The 24,496-nt window shown below is 44.0% G+C and overlaps 1 protein-coding gene across 1 annotated transcript in view; it reads right to left on the bottom strand.

Moving 5' to 3' along the window:
* Positions 1–24,496, bottom strand: part of LOC143797277 (antigen WC1.1-like) — a 326,210-nt gene that overhangs the window by 199,818 nt on the left and 101,896 nt on the right. Inside the window, exon 7 of the mRNA XM_077281061.1 lies at positions 7,397–7,711. Coding sequence (XP_077137176.1) covers positions 7,397–7,711 — 315 coding nt within the window. The remainder of the gene's footprint in view (positions 1–7,396; positions 7,712–24,496) is intronic.

Below are 24,496 nucleotides of genomic sequence, written 5' to 3'. Positions count from 1 at the left end.
TTGCAAGTAGGGGCCACAGACAGGCTCACAAAGGCCTAAAATAACAAACAGTAGGCAGTCATGGCAGTTTTACATCGGTTACATGGATACACAGGCAGGCAGCATTGTGGTCAGTGGAGGAGTATTGCAAGTAGGGGCCGCAGACAGGCTATCAAAGGCCTAAAATAACAAACAATAGGCAGGCATGGCAGTTTTAAATCGGTTACATGGATACACAGGCAGGCAGCATTGTGGTCAGTGGAGGAGTATTGCAAGTAGGGGCCGCAGACAGGCTATCAAAGGCCTAAAATAACAAACAATAGGCAGGCATGGCAGTTTTAAATCGGTTACATGGATACACAGGCAGGCAGCATTGTGGTCAGTGGAGGAGTATTGCAAGTAGGGGCCGCAGACAGGCTATCAAAGGCCTAAAATAACAAACAATAGGCAGGCATGGCAGTTTTATATCGGTTACATGGATACACAGGCAGGCAGCATTGTGGTCAGTGGAGGAGTATTGCAAGTAGGGGCCGCAGACAGGCTCACAAAGGCCTAAAATAACAAACAGTAGGCAGTCATGGCAGTTTTACATCGGTTACATGTATACACAGGCAGGCAGCATTGTGGTCAGTGGAGGAGTATTGCAAGTAGGGGCCGCAGACAGGCTCACAAAGGCCTAAAATAACAAACAGTAGGCAGTCATGGCAGTTTTACATCGGTTACATGGATACACAGGCAGGCAGCATTGTGGTCAGTGGAGGAGTATTGCAAGTAGGGGCCGCAGACAGGCTCACAAAGGCCTAAAATAACAAACAGTAGGCAGTCATGGCAGTTTTACATCGGTTACTTGGATACACAGGCAGGCAGCATTGTGGTCAGTGGAGGAGTATTGCAAGTAGGGGCCGCAGACAGGCTATCAAAGGCCTAAAATAACAAACAATAGGCTCATGGCAGTTTTATATCGGTTACATGGATGCACAGGCAGGCAGCATTGTGGTCAGTGGAGGAGTAATGCAAGTAGGGACGGCAGACAGGCTATCAAAGGCCTAAAATAACAAACAATAGGCTCATGGCAGTTTTACAGCGGTTACATGGATACACAGGCAGGCAGCATTGTGGTCAGTGGAGGAGTATTGCAAGGAGTGTCTGACACAGTTAGTACTCCAAAAAAATAAATAGATGTTAATGTCTCGCAAAACAACTATAAGTAAAAAAAGGGTGGCATTCTTAGGTACAGGGGTGGGCTCATCTGCAGAGTTTATGACAAAGTAATTTGGCAGTAAATTAGTATTTACTGGTGTCAATATAGGACACTGACCCAGACTACTTTAACTAGCATCATAGATGCAAACAAATTGGTATTGTTTGTCAGTGCCAGGCATTGAATGATGTCAGTGCATAGACTAAACATTGGTGGAGCTGTGCGAGATAATTTTGCACGTGGTAGAGCACAGTTTGAGCTGGGGGGGGGGAACTCTCTTGTGGCCGGCGATACCGTCCCAGGGCCCCTCATGTTACAACGGTGTGTCTGACGTTGGGTGCGCACCACCACCGCCAGAGACACTACATTGTACTATGAGGGACCCAGTGGCAATGCCGTCGACCAAAAGCGGGACACCCGCCTCTTCAGACAATCAGCACTGTAACAGGTGCTTGTGCCAAGTGGTGAGACAACGGCCCCGTGGGGGGATTTTTCCCATTGGGGGAGGTGTAAACATGTCGTATGCTGGACAAACAGCTGCTGCAAATTAACAGATTGGAACACTCAGTAAGACCAGTCCACAAGCAAGACCTTTTTATAGGAAAGCAAGGTGTCAGCCGGGAAAGGTGGGGCAAAATAATTTGAAATCCAGGAGTGGTTCATTTTAATGAAGGTGAGATCATCCACATTTTGGGTAGCCAGACGAGTCCTTTTTTCGGTTAATATTGAACCAGCAGCACTGAATACTCTTTCTGATAGCACACTAGCTGCTGGGCAAGCAAGCTCCTGCAACGCATATTCTGCCAATTCAGGCCAGGTGTCTAATTTTGATGCCCAGTAATCAAATGGGAATGACGGTTGAGGGAGAACATCGATAAGGGAAGAAAAATAGTTAGTAACCATACTGGACAAATGTTGTCTCCTGTCACTTTGAATAGATGCTGCAGTACCTGTCCTGTCTGCGGTCATTGTGAAATCACTCCACAACCTGGTCAGAAAACCCCTCTGTCCAACGCCACTTCTGATCTGTGCACCTCTAACACCTCTGCCATGTATCCCCCTGCAGCTTGTGTGAGAACCATCACCGCCGCTGTCTGCTGGGAATGCCTGAATCAAACGGTCTACAAGAGTAGCTTGTTTGGTTGCTAAGATTTGTTCGAGGTTCTCATGTGGCATAATATTTTGCAATTTGCCTTTATAGCGAGGGTCAAGGATGCAGGCCAACCAGTAATCGTCATCGCTCATCATTTTAGTAATGCATGGGTCCTTTTTGAGGATACGTAAGGCATAATCCGCCATGTGGGCCAAAGTTCCTGTCTGGTCTGAGTCAAAGGAACAGCATAGTAATCTGGCTGTGGCTGTGCATCTGTGCACCCATGTCCGATTCAACTTCTAATGGGCATGGCCTGTTAAATGTTTCACTGTCTAACCCAGGAACGGTATGTGTAAAGAGCTCCATGGAGTAACCCGTTGTGTCTCCTGACGCATCCTTCTCTCTTGTTCTGGGTGAAGAAGACAAGGAAGCGACTTGTCCCTGACCGGGAGCATCCACTGACGATGCACTGCTCTGACATTTGGCACTTTCCGAGGAGGAGACGAAAGAGCTAGAGGCAGAGTCAGCAATGAAAGCCAATACTTGTTCCTGCTGCTCCGGCTTCAAAAGTTGTTTTCCTACTCCCAGAAAAGAGAGCGTTCGAGGCCTTGTGTAGCCAGACAACGAACCTGGCTCAACAACTCGAGACTTAGGTGCTGTACTGCTTTTACCACGACCACCTGATGCTCCACCACCACTACCATCATTACCAGCTGACAATGACCGCCCACGGCCACGACCTCTTCCACTAGACTTCCTCATTGCTTGCAAAACGTAACCAAAGTAACACTATTTGTTACTGTAAAACAACTTATAAGGTGAACTCAAACTTCTGTAGGATTTATATATACCTTTATAGGTGCCTGACACTGAAAGGAAAATCAGGCCCAATGTTACACACTAGGTTTTCTGTGGCCCAATAATTTGAGACAGATGGCACACACAGGCCCAGCACTTAAGCAGAAATGCCAATCTTAATCTCCCACTATTTTTTTTTTTTCTGGGAGAATTTACCCTAAAAAAAAAAAAAAAAAAGGCCCAGTATTACAGTGTTTTCAGTGGCACGCAATGATAGAGAGATGCCACACACAGCAATGGCACGGAGGCAGACTTGCCAATATTTATCTCCCAAAATTTTTTTTTTTTTTTTAAAGGGAGAATGTACCCCCCCCCAAAAAAAATGGCCAACTATTACACAGTGTTTTCAGTGGCACACAATGAGAGAGAGATGCCACACACAGCAATGGCACGGAGGCAGACTTGCCAATATTTATCTCCCAATATATATATTTTTTTTTAAAAGGGAGAATGTACCCCCCCCCAAAAAAAAATGGCCAACTATTACACAGTGTTTTCAGTGGCACACAATGAGAGAGAGATGCCACACACAGCAATGGCACGGAGGCAGACTTGACAATATTTATCTCCCAATATATTTTTTTTTTTTTACAAGGGAGAATGTACCCCCCCCCAAAAAAATGGCCAACTATTACACAGTGTTTTCAGTGGCACACAATGAGAGAGAGATGCCACACACAGCAATGGCACGGAGGCAGACTTGACAATATTTATCTCCCACTAATTTTTTTTTGGGAAAAGGGAGAATTTAGACAAAAAAAAAAAAAAAGGCCAAGTATTACACAGTGTTTTCGGTGCCACACAATGAGAGAGAGATGCCACACACAGCAATGGCACGGAGGCAGACTTGACAATATTTATCTCCCACTAATTTTTTTTTGGGAAAATGGAGAATTTAGAAAAAAAAAAAAAAAAAAATGGCCAACTATTACACAGTGTTTTCAGTGGCACACAATGAGAGAGAGATGCCACACACAGCAATGGCACGGAGGCAGACTTGCCAATATTTATCTCCCTGCAGTTATCTCAGAAAAGTATGGCAGGCAGCTGTAAAAAGGACTGCTGCACACAAAAGTGTGGACAAACACACAAGATAGCTGTGCAGAAAGGAAGGAAAAACAGGATTTGTGCTTTGAAAAAAGCAGTTGGTTTACACAGCGGCGTACACACAGGCACAGCAAAGCAGCTATCAGGGAGCCTTCTAGGGCAGCCCAATGAGCTACAGCGCTGAGGAAAAAAAAATGTAGCTTCCACTGTCCTGCAAACAAAAGGTGGTATTGGACAGTGGAAATCGCTACAGCACAAGCGGTTTGTGGCTTTATGTACCCTGCCTATAACTATCCCTGCTTCCGAAGAAGCTGCAGCAACCTCTCCCTACGCTCAGATCAGCAGCAGTAAGATGGCGGTCGGCGGGAACGCCTCTTTATAGCCCCTGTGACGCCGCAGAAAGCAAGCCAATCACTGCAATGCCCTTCTCTAAGATGGTGGGGACTGAGATCTATGTCATCACGCTGCCCACACTCTGCGTCCACCTTCATTGGCTGAGAAATGGCACTTTTAGCGTCATTGAAATGCGACTTTGGCGCGAAAGTCGCGTACCGCATGGCAGACCCCACACAGGGATCGGCTCGGTTTCATGAGACGCTGACTTTGCCAAAAGTTGGCGACTTATGAAAATGAACGATCCGTTTCGCTCAACCCTACTCAGCACTAGTAACCACTGTACTGTCGCATATATGATAAGTTTATTTAAAATAGAGGTAAGTCCCATAACACTGCCTACAGGGCCGTATTTGCCACTAGGCACTCGAGGGCACGTGCCTAGGGCGGCGACATTGCGGGGGGCGGCACCTGAGCAAGGTTTTTTTTTTTTTTTTTTTTTAGCCCCAGGTCACAAGCGACCGACCGCCCCGCCCCCCCGCCTCCCGCCCCCCTCCTCCAAGTCCCACCTGCCCTCCTTGAAGACAATACTCACAACTCACACCGGGCGGATAGGAGGGGGGGGGGCGTGGAGAGCAGCTGCACCATCCAGGAAGTGTCTTCTCGCGCTGCAGCTCGGAGGAGGCATGGGGCTAGAGAAGGAGGAGGCTGACGCTCGCATCTTCATGGACGAGTTCAGCCGCTCCTCTGCCCCGATGCTGACGCTGGAGAAATCGCATGACAGTCAGCCGGACCGGGACCCGCACGACTTGAACGGGCACCTGAAGGTGAGTGCTGCGCAGATGTAGCAGAGCCGAGCGGTCCCGGTCTGGCTAACTGGCAAACTCCCCACACGCCATCCAAGTCCTGCTCTGGCACCCCTGTGTATGCCAGGGCTGCAGGCATGGTATATACCTGGTCCTACGGGGGAATATATGAGCCATATGCATGGCTCATATTCCACCCCCCCCGTATGCATGGCTGATGGGCCATCAGGCATCAGCCATGCATACGGCCCGGGGGGGTGTAATATGAGCCATGCATACAGGGGGGGGGGGGGTGAATATGTGCCATGCATACAGGGGGGGGTGAATATGAGCCATGCATACAGGGGGGGGTGAATATGAGCCATGCATACAGGGGGGGGGTGAATATGAGCCATGCATACAGGGGGGGGTGAATATGAGCCATGCATACAGGGGGGGGGTGAATATGAGCCATGCATACAGGGGGGGGGGGTGAATATGAGCCATGCATACAGGGGGGGGGGTGAATATGAGCCATGCATACAGGGGGGGGTGAATATGAGCCATGCATACAGGGGGGGGTGAATATGAGCCATGCATACGGGGGGGGTGAATATGAGCCATGCATACAGGGGGGGGGTGAATATGAGCCATGCATACAGGGGGGGGTGAATATGGGCCATGCATACAGGGGGGGTGAATATGAGCCATGCATACAGGGGGGGGTGAATATGAGCCATGCATACAGGGGGGGGTGAATATGAGCCATGCATACAGGGGGGGGTGAATATGAGCCATGCATACAGGGGGGGGGGTGAATGAGCCATGCATACAGGGGGGGGGTGAATATGAGCCATGCATACAGGGGGTGGTGAATATGAGCCATGCATACAGGGGGGTGTGTGAATATGAGCCATGCATACAGGGGGGGGGGTGAATATGAGCCATGCATACAGGGGGGAGTGTGAGCCATGCATACAGGGGGGGGAGTGTGAGCCATGCATACAGGAGGGGGGTCATTATACAGTATCATGGAGAACTGTGTGTGGCCATTATACAGTATTGAGCATCATGTGTGGCCGTTATACAATATGGAGCATCATGTGTGGCCGTTATACAGTATGGAGAACTGTGTGTGGCCGTTATACAGTATGGAGCATCATGTGTGGCCGTTATACAGTATTGAGCATCATGTGGGATCATTATACAGTATGGAGCATCATGTGTGGCCATTATACAGTATGGAGCACTGTGTGGCCATATTTTTTCGTTTATAATTATTGTATATAAAACATTGTGATCAGCAGTGCTAATATGGCTGTGGTTGGGACGTGGATATGGGTGTGACTAGTTGTGAAATGGGTGTGGTCAGAGGCGTGGCCTAAAATTTCCCGCGCCGCGCTATGCGCGCCACACACTTTGTGCCTCCTTCCCTTCTTCAAAAGTTGGGAGGTATGGTACCACATTTGCCAGATCATGGCAAGTGCCGCAGATACCATAGGGAATGAATGAGGCCGACCGCAGTGTTGCCGTAAGTGATCCATTACGTGGCAGATGCAGAAAAACTGCCCCATCTGCTGCAAAAGGCGACTTTCACATCAGCGATTCTGGCCAAAGTCCCTGCCAATAGTGTCATACTCACCGATGGGGGGGGGGGGGGGGCGCAGCACTAAAGGTGCCTAGGGCAGCAGAAACTCTAAATACGGCCCTGACTGCCTATTACCTATTATGCAGGATCTGCCAAGACTCTGCAATGGAAAACATTGGTAGGAAAACTTGCAAAATCGTCAGTGTATCAAATACTTAGTTTTCCCGCTGTATGTTAGATTTCTTTTTATTCTAGTTTACACTTTTATTTGCCATTATCTGTTATATCCCACTAAACTCATCCATTCTTCTACTGGTTGATAAGGTGGGCTAATGGGTGCTACTTTTTAGTTATTCCCTTTAGTCATTGTCTAGCCAATAATTAAACCCTCAGCAACAACTGCCTGTTATTTTCTAAAGCATGCCTTCTACTTATTCCCCAAAAACATATTTTAGGATTCAACATACAACCCATGAGATACCCCATTTAACAAACATGTAAATCTCTTTTACCTGAACATATTACACCGGCATCTTCTTTATGACCACAGTCATTGTCACCAAACTGCTTTGAAGGACAGTTCCAGATGTGTGTTTCATTTCCTACACATTCTACATCGTCCAGCCAGATGTCCCCGGTTCCTCTCCCATAATAGGCTCCTGTTGTAGCTTTTATAGCAGAACCACAATCCAGCTGCCTACAAACCACATCTGCATCAGCTTTATCCCAGTAGTCATCACAGATTGTCCCCCAGCTTCCATTGTGATAAATTTCCACTCTTCCAGCACATCGAGCAGAGCCATTCACCAGTCTCATCTGCTTACTTTCTACATTAGATCAAACACACATATATTAATACCTCCATATTTTTTACATACACATTAGTCATAAAATTTTAGGAAACGTATGTGTCGTAGACAGTATAATGCAAAATCAATTATTCTTCAGGATATCAATGTGTCCACTTAGAAAAGCATAAATGATTGTGAATAAATGTCAGCAACTTAGGAGAAAATGAAATGACAACAGGGGCACTGGAAAGGAACAGTAAAACAACCCCGAAAATAAAGTTTCTGTATGGGTTGGCAATAGAAAATTACTCTCCTTATGTTCTCTGACTGATTCTCTTCTAGTTTTATATTTTACTTGTTTTTTATCACTACTGGGAGCAAAAGGAGGTACCTTTCCTTGCATTCAGGTTGCATCTTCAAGGATGGTACATGCATATTTGTCAATTGAAAAGGTTTTCTGTCAAATGAGTTTGAGCTGATATCAGGACGCAGGCTGTTATATGAGAAACCAATAGGAAAAACTCTAACCCAAAATAATGTGAGCTAGCACTTACTGCATGTGTTGGGGGACACTCGCTTAGCAACGGACATGTTTTTCTCACATAAACAGTCCATGCGGTTTATTATGCAGTCATAAATCAGATTATGCACAGTTCATTGTATACTTCATTGAACACAATAGGCACCAACAGATGACATTAAGCTGCAGTCTCTAAACATGCTGGACCTTACTCCGTCCAGTTATCATGGGTGACCGCACAGTTCATTAACTGACCCCCTGTCAGTGCACACAGTTCCCCATTTCTGGATAACCTTCTTGGAGCTCCTGCTCCATACACTGACTCCTCATTAGTCTTTGTTCCCAGGGAAGCTGCCGAACTGGGTTCACCATCCCAAACAATGCCTTGCTCACTAGGCCACCTGACAGTCCAGATCCTCAGACGGGCTGTAGCTCCCCTAATGCAGTGCCATTACAGACTCTGCATACATTCGGTCTTTCGGTGCGCTCTTCAGGACGTCCATCCCAACCTGGGACCATTCAAAACACCGGCCACTGCATGTGCTGTTCAGCACATCCGTCCCCACCTGGGACCGTCCAACACACAAGTCTCTCAGGGCGCTATTCAGGGATCCGATCATACTCCCAGGATCTCCCAACACACAAGTCTTCAGATCCATGGCCTCTCAATGCGCAATTCAGGGATCCAGCCCACACACAGGACCTCCCAACAAGATGTCCAGGATCTACACACTCTCCATTACACAGACCATGTGACCACATCATGGTCACATTATGAACCTGTAACCACTCCAATGGGTGAGAGGTGTGTGTGATTAGTTCGACCCGCCTAGCTCTCAAACTAACACTGTAAGCCTCCCTTTACAACTATACAAACACTTGTGGGACTACATGTCCCAGAACAACAACATTGCTGGCTTACAGCACAGACTTCCTATGCGGCACATACCGGCCATTTACAATCCTGCCAGTCACTGTTTCACCATAATAATCACAGATATGCCTCGATGTGCATCCCAAGGAGAACACACAGATGATAAAATGTAATTTTTATTGAATCATAAATGATTAAGAGACAAAAATAAAGTAAGCAAAAGTAAGCAAAATATGTAATGTAGGGAATGCTAAAAGGTGAGAAAATATAAAGTAAGGAAGTAAGGATAAAATAAACAAGATGGTATGGATAAAGTAATTCCATAGTCCTGTGACAATCAATGACTCTAAATATCGTTATAATACACCTGGCATTATTAATAGTTGGAGATTAATACCTCCCAAATAATAGGCACAAAGAAAATATATGCTGTGTCTTACTCAAATGAAAAAAGCCTGTTAATAATAAGGAGAATTCCTCGAGGTTTTCCACACAAGCATAGGAGGAAAAGTATAGGTGTGCAGGTAATAGACAAGATATGTTTATATACACTGCTCAAAAAAAATAAAGGGAACACTAAACTCCCACATCCTATGTATCACTGAATGAAAAATTCCAGTTTTATATCTTTATTCATTACATAGAGGAATGTGTTGAGAACAATAAAATCTAAAAATGATCAACATTAATCACAACTAATATCCCACGGAGGTCTGGAGTTGGAATGCTGCTCAAAATCAAAGTGGAAAATGAACTTACAGGCTGATCCAACTTCAGGGGAAATGCCTCAAGACAAGGAAATGATGCTCAGTAGTGTGTGTGTCCTCCACGTGCCTGTATGACCTCCCTACAATGCCTGGGCATGCTCCTGATGAGGCGGCAGATGGTCTCCTGAGGGATCTCCTCCCAGACCTGGTCTAAAGCATCTGCCAATTGTCTGTGGTGCAACGTGACGTTGTTGGATGGTGCGAGACATGATGTCCCACATGTGTTCAATCAGATTCAGGTCTGAGGAACGGGCAGGCCACTCCAGAGCTTCAATGCCTCCATCTTGCAGGAACTTCTGACACACTTCAGCCACATGATGTCTGGCATTATCTTGCATTAGGAGGAACCCAGGGCCAACCGCACCAGCATATGGTTTCACAAGGGGTCTGAGGATGTCATCTCGGTACCTAATGGCAGTCAGGCTACCTCTGGTGAGCACATGGAGGGCTGTGCTGCCCTCCAAAGAAATGCCACCCCACATCATCACTGAGCCACTGCCAAACCGTTCATTCTGAAGGATGCTGCAGGCAGCAGATCGCTCTCCACTGCGTCTCCAGACTCTGTCACGTCTGTCACATGAGCTCAGCGTGAACCTGCTTTCATCTGTGAAGAGCACAGGGTGTCAGTGGCGAATTTGCCAATCCTGGGGTTCTGTGGCAAATGCCAAGCGTCTTGCACGATGATGGGCTGTGAGCACAACCCCTATCTGCGGATGTCAGACACTCAGACCATCCTCATGGAGTTGTTTTCTAACCGTTTGTGCAGACACATACACATTTGTGGCCTGCTGGAGGTCATTTTGCAGGGCTCTGGCAGTGCTCCTCCTGTTCCTCCTTGCACAAAGGCTGAGGTAGCAGTCCTGTTGCTGGGTTATTGCTCTCCTACGCCACCTCCACTTCTCCTGGTGTACTGGCCTGTCTCCTGGTAGCACCTACAGCCTCTGGACACTATACTGACAGACACAGCAAACCTTCTTGCCATAGCTCGCATTGATGTGTCATCCTGTATGAGCTGCACTACCTGAGCCACTTGTGTGGGTTGTAGAGTCCGTCTCATGCTACCACAAGTGTGAAAGCACAACCAACATTCAAAAGTGACAAAAACATCAGCCAGAAAGCATTGGTACTGAGATGTGGTCTGTGGTCCCCACCTGCAGAACCACTCCTATATTGAGTGTGTCTTGATAGTTGCCAATAATTTCCATCTGTTGTCTATTCCATTTGCACAACAGCATGTGAAATTGATTGTTAAACAGTCTTGCTTCCTAAGTGGACAGTTTAATTTCACAGAAGTTTGATTTTCTTGGAGTTATATTCTGTTGTTGAAGTGTTCCCGTTATTTTTTGAGCAGTGTATTTATATATATACAGTACAGACCAAAAGTTTGGTCACACCTTCTCAGTTAAAGATTTTTATGTATTTTCATGACTATGAAAATTGTACATTCACAATGAAGGCATCAAAACTATGAATTAGCACATGTGGAATTATATACTTAACAAAAAAGTTTGAAACAACTGAAATTATGTCTTATATTCTAGGTTCTTCAACTTAGCCACCTTTTGCTTTGATGATAGCTTTGCACACTCTTGGCATTCTCTTGATGAGATTCAACAGGTAGTCACTGGGAATGGTTTTCACTTCACAGGTGTGCCCTGTCAGGTTTAATAAGTGGGATTTCTTGTCTTATAAATGGGGTTGGGACCATCAGTTGTGTTGTGCAGAAGTCTGGTGGATACACAGCTGATAGTCCTGCTGAATAGACTGTTAGAATTTGTATTCTGGCATGAAAAAATCAGCTAAGTAAAGAAAAACGAGTGGCCATCATTATTTAAGAAATGAAGGTCAGTCAGTACGAAAAATTGGGCAAACTTTGAAAGTGTCCCCAAGTGCAGTGGCAAAAACCATGAAGCGCTACAGAGAAACTGGCTCACATGAGGACCACCCAAGGAAAGGAAGACCAAGAGACACCTCTGCTTCTGAGGATAAGTTTATCTGAGTTACCAGCCTCAGAAATTTCAGGTTAACAGCAGCTCAGATTAGAGACCAGGTCAATGCCACACAGAGTTCTAGAAGCAGACACATCTCTACAACAACTGTTAAGAGGAGACTTTGTGCAGCAGGCCTTCATTGTAAAATAGCTGCTAGGAATCCACTGCTAAAGACAGGCAACAAGCAGAAGAGACGTCTTTGGGCTAAAGAACACAAGGAATGGACATTAGACCAGAGGAAATCTGTGCTTTGGTCTGATGAGTCCAAATTTGTGATCTTTGGTTCCAACCACCGTGTCTTTGTGCGACAGGCGCAGTAAATCAGACCACCACCATCTTTGTGCAGTCAGAAAGCAGCAGTCACATTAAAACTGAGCATGCGCTCCTCCTGTTCAAAGATGGCGATGGTCAGTGAATCATTCGGCTCATCCCAGCGGTGGCTTGTTTGCGACGGTGTTCCGCTGGTTGTACTGCGCAAGAGGCTGCATAGGGCGTATACAGTGTGCGTGTGGTGTGTACGGCGTATAGAGTGTGTGTGTGTGTGTGTGTGTGGTGCGACGGTGGTCCGCTGGTAGTGCCATGCAAAAGGCTGGTACCACCAGCAGCTTGAATATTGAGATACCCATCACTTGTGTGTCCCAATGTGGCTGTCGGTGAACTTCCGCCGCTTGGAATTCTGGGATCCGGACATATCTGGATGGAACAAGATGTGAAGACATTACAGGGCAAATATATATATATATATATATATATATATATATATATATATATATATATATATATATATATATATATATATATATATATATACAGTTAGGTCCATATACACTCACCGGCCACTTTATTAGGTACACCATGCTAGTAACGGGTTGGACCCCCTTTTGCCTTCAGAACTGCCTCAATTCTTCGTGGCATAGATTCAACAAGGTGCTGGAAGCATTCCTCAGAGATTTTGGTCCATATTGACATGATGGCATCACACAGTTGCCGCAGATTTGTCGGCTGCACATCCCAAAGATGCTCCATACAAGGCAGGATGGATCCATGCTTTCATGTTGTTTACGCCAAATTCTGACCCTACCATCCGAATGTCGCAGCAGAAATCGAGACTCATCAGACCAAGCAACGTTTTTCCAATCTTCTACTGTCCAATTTCGATGAGCTTGTACAAATTGTAGCCTCAGTTTCCTGTTCTTAGCTGAAAGGAGTGGTACCCGGTGTGGTCTTCTGCTGCTGTAGCCCATCTGCCTCAAAGTTCGACGCACTGTGCGTTCAGAGATGCTCTTAGGCCTACCTTGGTTGTAACGGGTGGCGATTTGAGTCACTGTTGCCTTTCTATCAGCTCGAACCAGTCTGCCCATTCTCCTCTGACCTCTGGCATCAACAAGGCATTTCCGCCCACAGAACTGCCGCTCACTGTTTTTTTTTTCTTTTTCGGACCATTCTCTGTAAACCCTAGAGATGGTTGTGCGTGAAAATCCCAGTAGATCAGCAGTTTCTGAAATACTCAGACCAGCCCTTCTGGCACCAACAACCATGCCACGTTCAAAGGCACTCAAATCACCTTTCTTCCCCATACTGATGCTCGGTTTGAACTGCAGGAGATTGTCTTGACCATGTCTACATGCCTAAATGCACTGAGTTGCCGCCATGTGATTGGCTGATTAGAAATTAAGTGTTAACAAGAAGTTGGACAGGTATACCTAATAAAGTGGCCGGTGAGTGTATATTTGGACAGAGACAACATTTTTCTAATTTTGGTTACAGACATTACCACAATGAATTTTAAACAAAACAATTCAGATGCAGTTGAAGTTCAGACTTTCAGCTTTCATTTGAGGTTATCCACATTAAAATTGGATGAAGGAGTTTCAGCTCCTTAACATGTGCCACCCTGTTTTTAAAGGGACCAAAAGTAATTGGACAGATTCAATAATTTTAACTAAAATGTTCATTTTTAGTACTTGGTTGAAAACCCTTTGTTGGCAATGACTGCCTGAAGTCTTGAACTCATGTACATCACCAGACGCTGTGTTTCCTCCTTTTTGATGCTACTCCAGGTCTTCACCGCGGTGGTTTTCAGTTGCTGTTTGTTTGTGGGCCTTTCTGTCTGAAGTTTAGTCTTTAACAAGTGAAATGCATGCTCAATTGGGTTGAGATCAGGTGACTGACTTGGCCATTCAAGAATAGTCCACTTCTTTGCTTTAATAAACCCCTGGGTTGCTTTGGCTTTATGTTTTGGGTCATTGTCCATCTGAAGTATGAAACAACGACTAATCAGTTTTGCTGCATTTGGCTGGATCTGAGCACACAGTATGGCTCTGAATACCTCAGAATTCATTTGGCTGCTTCTGTCCTGTGTCACATCATCAACAAACACTAGTGACCCAGTGCCACTGGCAGCCATGCATGCCCAAGCCATCACACTGCCTCTGCCATGTTTTAAAGATGATGTCGTATGCTTTGGATCATTAGCTGTACCACTCCTTCGCCATACTTTTCTCTTTCCATCATTCTGGTAGAGGTTGATCTTGGTTTCATCTGTCCAAAGAATGTTCTTCCAGAACTGTGCTGGCTTTTTTAGATGTTTTTTAGCAAAGTCCAGTTTAGCCTTTTTATTCTTGATGCTTATGAGTGGCTTGCACCGTGCAGTGAACCTTCTGTATTTACTTTCATGCAGTCTTCTCTCTATGGTAGATTTGGATATTGATACGCCTACCTCCTGGAGAGTGTTGTTCACTTGGTTGGCTGTTGTGAAGGGGTTTCTCTTCACCATGGAGATTATTCTGCGATCATCCACCACTGTTGTCTTCTGTGGACGCCCAGGTCTTTTTGCATTGATGAGTTCACCAGTGCTTTCTTTCTTTATCAGGATGTACCAAACTGTAGATTTTGCCACTCCTAATATTGTAGCAATTTCTCAGATGGGTTTTTTCTGTTTTCGCAGCTTAAGGATGGCTTGTTTCACCTGCATGGAGAGCTCCTTTGACCGCATGTTTACTTCACAGCAAAACCTTCCAAATGCAAGCAACACAACTCAAATCAACTCCAGGCCTTTTATCTGCTTAATTGAGAATGACATAACGAAGGGATTGCCCACACCTGTCCATGAAATAGCCTTGGAGTCATTTGTCCAATTACTTTTGGTCCCTTTAAAACCAGGGTGGCACATGTTAAGGAGCTGAAACTCCTAAACCCTTCATCCAATTTTAATGTGGATACCCTCAAATGAAAGCTGAAAGTCTGAACTTCAACTGCATCTGAATTGTTTTGTTTAAAATTCATTGTGGTAATTTCTATAACCAAAATTAGAAAAATGTTGTCTCTGTCCAAATATATATGGACCTAACTGTATATATTCAGCTCTGGCAAAAATTAAGAGACCACTGCAAAATTTTCATTTTGTCTGATTTTCCTCTTTATAGGTATACTAGCTGAAGAGCCCGGCGTTGCCTGGGCATCGTACATATCTGTGGTTAGTTATAGCACCTCACTTCTCTTATTTTCCCATCACTCCTCTCATTCCCACCTAACACTTGTCATTTCGACCTCACATCTGTCATTTTCCGATCACTCCACTATTTTCCCTCACTCCTCTCATTTTGCACTCACACCTTTTCATTTTCACCTCACACCCCTCATTTTCACCTCACACCTCTCATTTTCCGCTCAGTATATACCGTTATATGAAAAAGTTTGGGCACCCCTATTAATCATAATATTTTGTTTGAATGCAGATTGCACATTTTCTGTTAGTACAATAAACCTCATTTCAAGGCAGAAACATTACTGTGTCCAACAGTTATTAGATATATGAAACTGAAATAGCTGTTGCAAAAAAAGCAATTTTTATAAAACATTAAGCTTAAGATTAATAGGGGTGCCCAAACTTTTTCATATAACTGTACATGCTTGTCATCTCCCTTATATATAGTATATATCTGTATGTCATCTCCTGTATATAGTATATACCTGTATGTCATCTCCCCTGTAAATAGTATATACCTGTTGTATGTCATCTCCTCCTGTATATTGTATATATCTATGTGTTATCTCCTCCTGTATATAGTATATACCTGTATGTCATCTCTTCTGTATCTACTATATATCTGTATGTCATCTCCTTCTATATATAGTATATACCTGTATGTCATCTCCTGTATATAGTATATACCTGTATGTCATCTCCCCTGTAAATAGTATATACCTGCTGTATGTCATCTCCTCCTGTATATTGTATATACCTATGTGTAATCTCCTCCTGCATATAGTATATACCTGTATTTCATCTCTTCTGTATATACGATATACCTGTATGTCATTTCCTCCTATATATAGTATATACCTGTATGTCATCTCCTGTATATAGTATATGTCTGTATATCATCTCCTCCTGTATATTGTATATACCTATGTGTCATCTCCTCCTGTATATAGTATATAACTGTATGTAATCTCTTCTGTATATACTATATACCTGTATATCATCTCCTTCTATATATAGTATATACCTGTATATCATCTCCTGTATATAGTATATACCTGTATGTCATCTCCCCTGTAAATAGTATATACCTGCTGTATGTCATCTCCTCCTGCATATTGTATATACCTATGTGTCATCTCCTCCTATATATAGTATATACCTGTATGTCATCTCATCTGTATACACGATATACCTGTATGTCATTTCCTCCTATATATAGTATATACCTGTATGTCATCTCCTGTATATAGTATATACCTGTATGTCATCTCCCCTGTATATAGTACATACCTACTGAATGTCATCTCCTCCTCTATATACCTATGTGTCATCTCCTCTTTTATATAGTATTTACCTGTATGTCATCTCCTCCTGTGTATAGTATATACCTGTGTGTCATCTACTCCTGTATATTGAATATACCTGTAAGTCATCTCCTGCATATAGTATATATGTGTGTCATCTCCTTCTGTATATAGTATATACATGTAAGTCATCTCCTCCTGTATATAGTATATACCTGTGTGTCATCTGCTCCTGTTTATAGTATATAGCTGTGTGTCATCTCCTCCTGTATATAGTATGTACCTGTATATCATCTCCTCCTGTATATAGTATATACCTGTGTCTTATCTGCTATTGTATATAGTATATATATATGTGTCTCATCTCCTCCTGTATATAGTATATACCTGTATGTCATCTCCTCCTGTATATAGTATATACCTGTGTGTCATCTCCTCCTGTATATAGTATATACCTGGTGTCATCTCCTCCTGTATATACTATATATCTGTGTGTCATATCCCCTGTATATAGTATGTACCTGTATGTCATCTCCTCCTGTATATAGTATATACCTGTGTGTCATCTCCTCCTGTATATAGTATATGCCCGTGTGTCATCATCCCTGTATATAGTATATACCTTTGTGTCATCTCCCCTGTATGTAGTATATACCTGTATGTCATCTCCCTTGTATATAGTATATACCAGTGTGTCATCTCCTCCTGTATATAGTATATACCTGTGTGTCATCTCCCCTGCATCTAGTATATATGTGTGTGTCATCTCCTCCTGTATATAGTATATACCTGTATGTCATCTCCTCCTGTATATAGTATATACCTGTGTGTCATCTCCCCTGTATATAGTATATATGTGTGTGTCATCTCCCCTGTATATTTTATATACCTGTGTGTCATCTCCTCCTGTATGTAGTTTATACCTTTGTGTCATCTCCTCCTGTATATAGTATATTCCTGTATGTCATCTCCTCCTGTATATAGTATATACCTGTGTGTCATCTTCCCTGTATATAATATATACGTGTGTGTCATCTCCTCCTGTATATAGTATATACCAGTGTGTTATCTCATCCTGTATATAGTATATACCTGTGTGTCATCTCTCCTGTTTATAGTATATACCTGTGTGTCATCTCCTCCTGTTTATAGTATATACGTGTGTGTCATCTCCCCTGTATATAGTATATATGTGTGTGTCATCTCCTCCTGTATATGGTATATTCCTGTATGTCATCTCCTCCTGTATATAGTATATACCTGTGTGTCATCTTCCCTGTATATAATATATACGTGTGTGTCATCTCCTCCTGTATATAGTATATACCAGTGTGTTATCTCATCCTGTATATAGTATATACCTGTGGGTCATCTTTCCTGTTTATAGTATATACCTGTGTGTCATCTCCCCTGTATATAGTATATACCTGTGTGTCATCTCCCCTGTATATAGTATATACCTGTGTGCCATCTCTCCTGTATATAGTATATACCTGTATGTCATCTCCCCTGTAAATAGTATATACCTGCTGTATGTCATCTCCTCCTGCATATTGTATATACCTATATGTCATCTCCTCCTATATATAGTATATACCTGTATGTCATCTCATCTGTATATACGATATACCTGTATGTCATTTCCTCCTATATATAGTATATACCTGTATGTCATCTCCTGTATATAGTATATACCTGTATGTCATCTCCCCTGTATATAGTATATACCTACTGAATGTCATCTCCTCCTCTATATACCTATGTGTCATCTCCTCTTTTATATAGTATATACCTGTATGTCATCTCCTCCTGTGTATAGTATATACCTGTGTGTCATCTCCTCCTGTATATTGTATATACCTGTAAGTCATCTCCTGCATATAGTATATATGTGTGTCATCTCCTTCTGTATATAGTATATACATGTAAGTCATCTCCTCCTGTATATAGTATATACCTGTGTGTCATCTGCTCCTGTTTATAGTATGTACCTGTATGTCATCTCCTCCTGTATATAGTATATACCTGTGTCTCATCTGCTATTGTATATAGTATATATATATGTGTCTCATCTCCTCCTGTATATAGTATATACGTGTGTCATCTCCCCTGTATATAGTATATACCTGTGTGTCATCTCCTCCTGTATATAGTATATACTTGGTATCATCTCCTCCTGTATATACTATATATCTGTGTGTCATATCCCCTGTATATAGTATGTACCTGTATGTCATCTCCTCCTGTATATAGTATGTACCTCTATGTCATCTCCTCCTGTATATAGTATATACCTGTGTGTCATCTCCCCTGTATATAGTATATAGCTGTGTGTCATCTCTGTTGTGAACTCCGTTTTCATGCTCCCTCTTGTGGTCACAGAAGGTATTGTGTGACTTTGGTCTTTTGGCTCCCCCTGGTGGTTTGGTTTATTATCCTGCGGGTCTGCTGGATCAGCTGCCTCGTTATTCACCAGTGAGGCTCCTATTTAGCTCTGCTTCACTTCCACTTGTTGCCGGCTGTCAATGTATTCAGTGCTATTCTGATTACTCCTGATTATCTCGTTTTCTGCCTCTTCAGGATAAGCTAAGTTCTGTTTGAATATTTTTTGCTCATCTGCCTGCAATATGATTTCTGTGTATGATGAGTCTAGTCCAGCTTGCTAACATGTGATTTCTTTTTGCTGGTAAGCTCTGGGGTACGGAGTTGCTTCCCCCGCACCGTTAGTTGGTGCGGGGCTCGAGCAATCTCTGCGTGGATATTTTGAATAGGGTTTTTTATTGACCGCACAGTTTCCTTCCTATTTTCTGCTATCTAGTATTAGCGGGCCTCATTTGCTAAATCTGATTTCATCTCTGCGTTTGTGCTTTCCCCTTAACTCACCGTTAATATTTGTGGGGGGCTAGTCTATATCTTTGGGGTCATTCCACTGAGGCAAGTGAGGACTTCCTTCCCTCCAGGAATAGTCAGTTTCTCAGGCCGTGACGAGACGTCTAGGATTTTTAGGTAACGTTCCACGGCTGCCTATAGTTGTTTGCGGATAGGATCAGGTTGCGGTCAATCTAGTTACCACTTCCCCAGAGCTAGTAGTCTGTTCAGTTACTTAGCTAGTCCGACCTGCGATCCTTGCCACTAGGATCATAACAGTACAGCTGGCCTATAAAGTGTTAATTGCATGGCAGAAGCAGGAGAAAAGAAGCTTGGAGATATTTTTTTTTTTTTTGCTGCCGTGTGTCTAGTTGCTGTGCGTCTGGCTTCTCTCCTCCTCTTAATCTTGGTGTGGCTCTGAGTTCAGCTGCTGATATGGATATCCAGAGTTTAGCCTCCAGTGTAGATCATCTTGCTGCAAGGGTACAAAGTATTCAGGATTTTGTTGTGCACAGTCCTATGTCAGAGCCTAGAATACCTATTCCGGAGTTGTTTTCTGGAGATAGATCTAGGTTCCTGAATTTTAAGAACAATTGCAAGTTGTTTCTTTCTTTGAAACCTCGTTCCTCTGGGGATTCTGTTCAGCAAGTTAAGATTATTATTTCTTTCTTGCAAGGCGATCCTCAAGATTGGGCTTTCGCATTGGCTCCAGGGGATCCTGCATTGCTCAGTGTGGATGCGTTTTTTCTGGCCCTTGGATTGCTTTATGAGGAGCCTAATCTTGAGAACTAGGCTGAAAAAGCATTGTTGGCCCTCTCTCAGGGGCAAGATGATGCAGAGGTGTACTGCCAGAAATTTTGGAAATGGTCGGTGCTTACTCAATGGAATGAGTGTGCCCTGGCTGCAAATTTCAGAAAAGGTCTTTCTGAAGCCATTAAGAATGTCATGGTGGGGTTCCCTACGCCTGCAGGTCTGAATGAGTCAATGACTCTGGCCATTCAGATTGATCGGCGTTTGCGGGAGCGCAAACCTGCGCACCATTTGGCGGTGTCTTCTGAACAGACACCTGAGTCTATGCAATGTGATAGAATTCTGACCAGAAGTGAACGGCAAAATTATAGACGGCAAAATGGGTTGTGCTTTTACTGTGGTGACTCAGCTCATGTTATCTCAGCATGCTCTAAGCGCACAAAAAAGATTGATAAATCTGTCACCATCGGTACTTTACAGCCTAAGTTTATTTTGTCTGTTACCCTGATTTGTTCCCTGTCATCTTACCCGGTTATGGCTTTTGTGGATTCAGGTGCTGCCCTGAGTCTGATGGATTTTTCATTTGCCAGGCGCTGTGGTTTTGTTTTGGAGCCTTTAAAATTCCCTATTCCACTAAGGGGAATTGATGCTACACCATTGGCTACGAATAAACCTCAGTACTGGACACAAGTGACCATGTGCATGACTCCTGTTCATCAGGAGGTGATTCGCTTTCTTGTATTGCATAATTTGCATGATGTTGTCGTGTTGGGCCTGCCATGGTTGCAGACTCATAATCCAGTCCTGGATTGGAAAGCAATGTCTGTGTCAAGTTGGGGTTGTCAGGGAATTCATGGCGACGCTCCTGTGGTGTCAATTGCTTCATCCACTCCTTCTGAGGTCCCTGCGTTTTTGTCAGAATACCAGGATGTATTTGATGAGCCCAAACTCAGTTCTCTACCTCCTCATAGGGATTGTGATTGTGCTATAAATTTGATTCCTGGTAGTAAGTTTCCTAAGGGACGACTTTTCAATTTGTCAGTGCCAGAGCATGCTGCTATGCGGAGTTATACCAACAAAGCAATATCTGTGTTTGGATGTAACCCATACAGAAAATCCCAAAAACGAAAAACAGAAATTATAGCAAAAAATGGGATAATTATCCTTGAAAGCAATAATACCAACAAAGCAATATCTGTGTTTGGATGTAAACCATACAGAAAATCCCAATAACGAAAAACAGAAATTATAGCAAAAAATGGGATAATTAAATAATTATGCGGAGTTATATAAAGGAGTCTTTGGAGAAAGGACTTATTCGCCCCTCCTCCTCCCCTCTTGGTGTGGGGTTCTTTTTTGTGGCTAAGAAGGATGGTTCCTTGAGACCTTGTATTGATTATCGCCTTCTAAACAAAATCACGGTCAAATTTCAGTATCCTTTGCCATTGTTATCTGATCTGTTTGCTCGCATTAGGGGGTCTAGTTGGTTCACCAAGATAGATCTTCGTGGTGCGTATAACCTTGTGCGTATTAAGCAGGGTGATGAATGGAAAACTGCATTTAATACGCCCGAAGGCCATTTTGAGTACTTGGTGATGCCTTTTGGACTTTCTAACGCTCCTTCTGTCTTTCAGTCCTTTATGCACGACATCTTCCGCGAATATCTGGATAAATTTATGATTGTGTATCTGGATGATATTCTGTTTTTTTCGGATGATTGGGAGTCCCATGTTAAGCAGGTCAGGATGGTGTTTCAGGTCCTGCGTGCCAATGCTTTATTTGTGAAGGGCTCAAAATGTCTTTTTGGAGTCCAGAAGGTCTCTTTTTTGGGTTCCATTTTTTCTCCTTCTGCTATTGAGATGGACCCAGTCAAGGTTCAGGCTATTCATGACTGGACTCAGCCTACATCTGTTAAGAGTCTTCAGAAGTTCTTGGGTTTTGCTAATTTTTACCGTCGCTTCATTTTTCTGGTGTTGTTAAGCCATTGACGGATTTGACCAAGAAGGGTTCGGATGTTAATAATTGGTCTCCTGCGGCTGTGGAGGCCTTTCGGGAGCTGAAGCGCCGGTTTTCTTCGGCTCCGGTCTTATGTCAGCCAGACGTCTCCCTTCCTTTCCAGGTCGAGGTTGATGCTTCTGAGATTGGAGCGGGGGCTGTTTTGTCGCAGAGAAGCTCTGATGGCTCTGTGATGAAGCCATGTGCTTTCTTTTCAAGAAAGTTTTCGCCTGCCGAGCGGAATTATGATGTTGGTAATTGGGAGTTGTTGGCTATGAAGAGAGCATTTGAGGAGTGGCGACATTGGCTCAAGGGAGCTAAGCATCGTGTGGTGGTCTTGACTGATCACAAGAATTTGATTTATCTCGAGTCGGCCAAGCGGCTGAATCCTAGACAGGCTCGTTGGTCGTTGTTTTTCTCTCGTTTTGATTTCGTGGTCTCATACCTGCCTGGTTCGAAGAATGTGAAGGCTGATGCTCTTTCTAGGAGTTTTGTGCCTGACTCTCCTGGTGATTCAGAGCCAGCTGGTATCCTCAGAGAAGGGGTGATTTTGTCTGCCATCTCCCCAGATTTGCGACGAGTGCTGCAGGAGTTTCAGGCGGATAGACCTGACCGTTGTCCACCGGAGAGACTATTTGTCCCGGATAGATGGACCAGCAGACTTATTTCTGAGGTTCATTCTTCGGTGTTGGCAGGCCATCCTGGGATTTTTGGTACCAGAGATTTGGTGGCTAGGTCCTTCTGGTGGCCTTCCTTGTCGTGGGATGTGCGTTCCTTTGTGCAGTCTTGTGGAATTTGTGCTCGGGCTAAGCCTTGCTGTTCTCGTGCCAGTGGCTTGTTGTTGCCTTTGCCTGTCCCGAAGAGGCCTTGGACGCACATTTCCATGGATTTTATTTCAGATCTCCCTGTCTCTCAGAGAATGTCGGTCATTTGGGTGGTGTGTGATCGTTTTTCTAAAATGGTCCATTTGGTGCCCTTGCCTAAGTTGCCTTCCTCCTCCGAGTTGGTTCCTCTGTTTTTTCAAAATGTGGTTCGTTTGCACGGGATCCCTGAAAATATTGTTTCCGGCAGAGGATCCCAGTTTGTGTCTAGATTTTGGCGGACCTTTTGTGCTAAGATGGGCATTAATTGTCTTTTTCGTCGGCCTTCCATCCTCAGACGAATTGCCAAACCGAGCGCAGTAATCAGACTTTGGAAACCTATTTAAGATGTTTTGTTTCTGCTGATCAGGACGACTGGGTGACTTTTTTGCCATTGGCCGAGTTTGCCCTTAATAATCGGGCTAGTTCTGCTACTTTGGTTTCGCCTTTTTTTTGTAATTCAGGGTTTCATCCTCGTTTTTCCTCGGGTCAGGTGGAGTCTTCTGACTGTCCTGGAGTGGATGTTGTGGTGGATAGGTTGCATCAGATTTGGAATCATGTGGTGGACAATTTGAAGCTGTCACAAGAGAAGGCTCAGCACTTTGCCAACCGCCGTCGCTGTGTGGGTCCCCGACTTCGCCTTGGGGATTTGGTGTGGCTTTCTTCTCGCTTTGTTCCTATGAAGGTCTCCTCTCCTAAGTTTAAGCCTCGGTTTATCGGTCCTTATAAGATTTTGGAAGTCCTTAACCCTGTGTCATTTCGTTTGGACCTCCCGGCATCGTTTGCTATTCATAATGTGTTCCATCGGTCGTTGTTGCGGAGGTATGTGGTGCCTGTGGTTCCTTCGGTTGAGCCTCCTGCCCCTGTGCTGGTTGAGGGAGAATTGGAATACGTGGTGGAGAAGATCTTGGATTCTCGTATTTCTAGACGGAGGCTTCAGTATTTGGTTAAGTGGAAAGGCTATGTGTTGTGAATTTGGATTCTGGGCTCCCCCGGTGGCTACTGGTGGAATTGAACTGGTGTCTTCATCTTCTCTGTTCACCTGTTCCCATCAAGATGTGGGAGTCGCTATATAACCTTGCTGCTCTGTTAGTTGCTTGCCGGTCAACAATGTTATCAGAAGCCTCTCTGTGCTTGTTCCTGCTCCTAGACAACTACTAGATAAGTTGGACTCTTGTCCATGTTTGTTTTTGCATTTTTGTTCCAGTTCACAGCTGTAGTTTCGTTACTGTGTCTGGAAAGCTCTTGTGAACAGGAATTGCCACTCTGGTGTTATGAGTTAATGCCAGAGTTTTAAAGTAATTTCTGGATGGTGTTTTGATAGGGTTTTTAGCTGACCATGAAAGTGTCCTTTCTGTCTTCTGCTATGTAGTAAGTGGACCTCAAATTTGCTAAACCTATTTTC

This window comes from Ranitomeya variabilis, chromosome 1 (genome assembly GCF_051348905.1).
Source record: "Ranitomeya variabilis isolate aRanVar5 chromosome 1, aRanVar5.hap1, whole genome shotgun sequence".
In the NCBI taxonomy this organism is placed as follows: Eukaryota; Metazoa; Chordata; class Amphibia; order Anura; family Dendrobatidae; genus Ranitomeya; species Ranitomeya variabilis.
The sequence above is the reverse complement of the archived record's forward strand: the minus strand, read 5'-3'. Positions and strand labels throughout refer to the sequence as shown.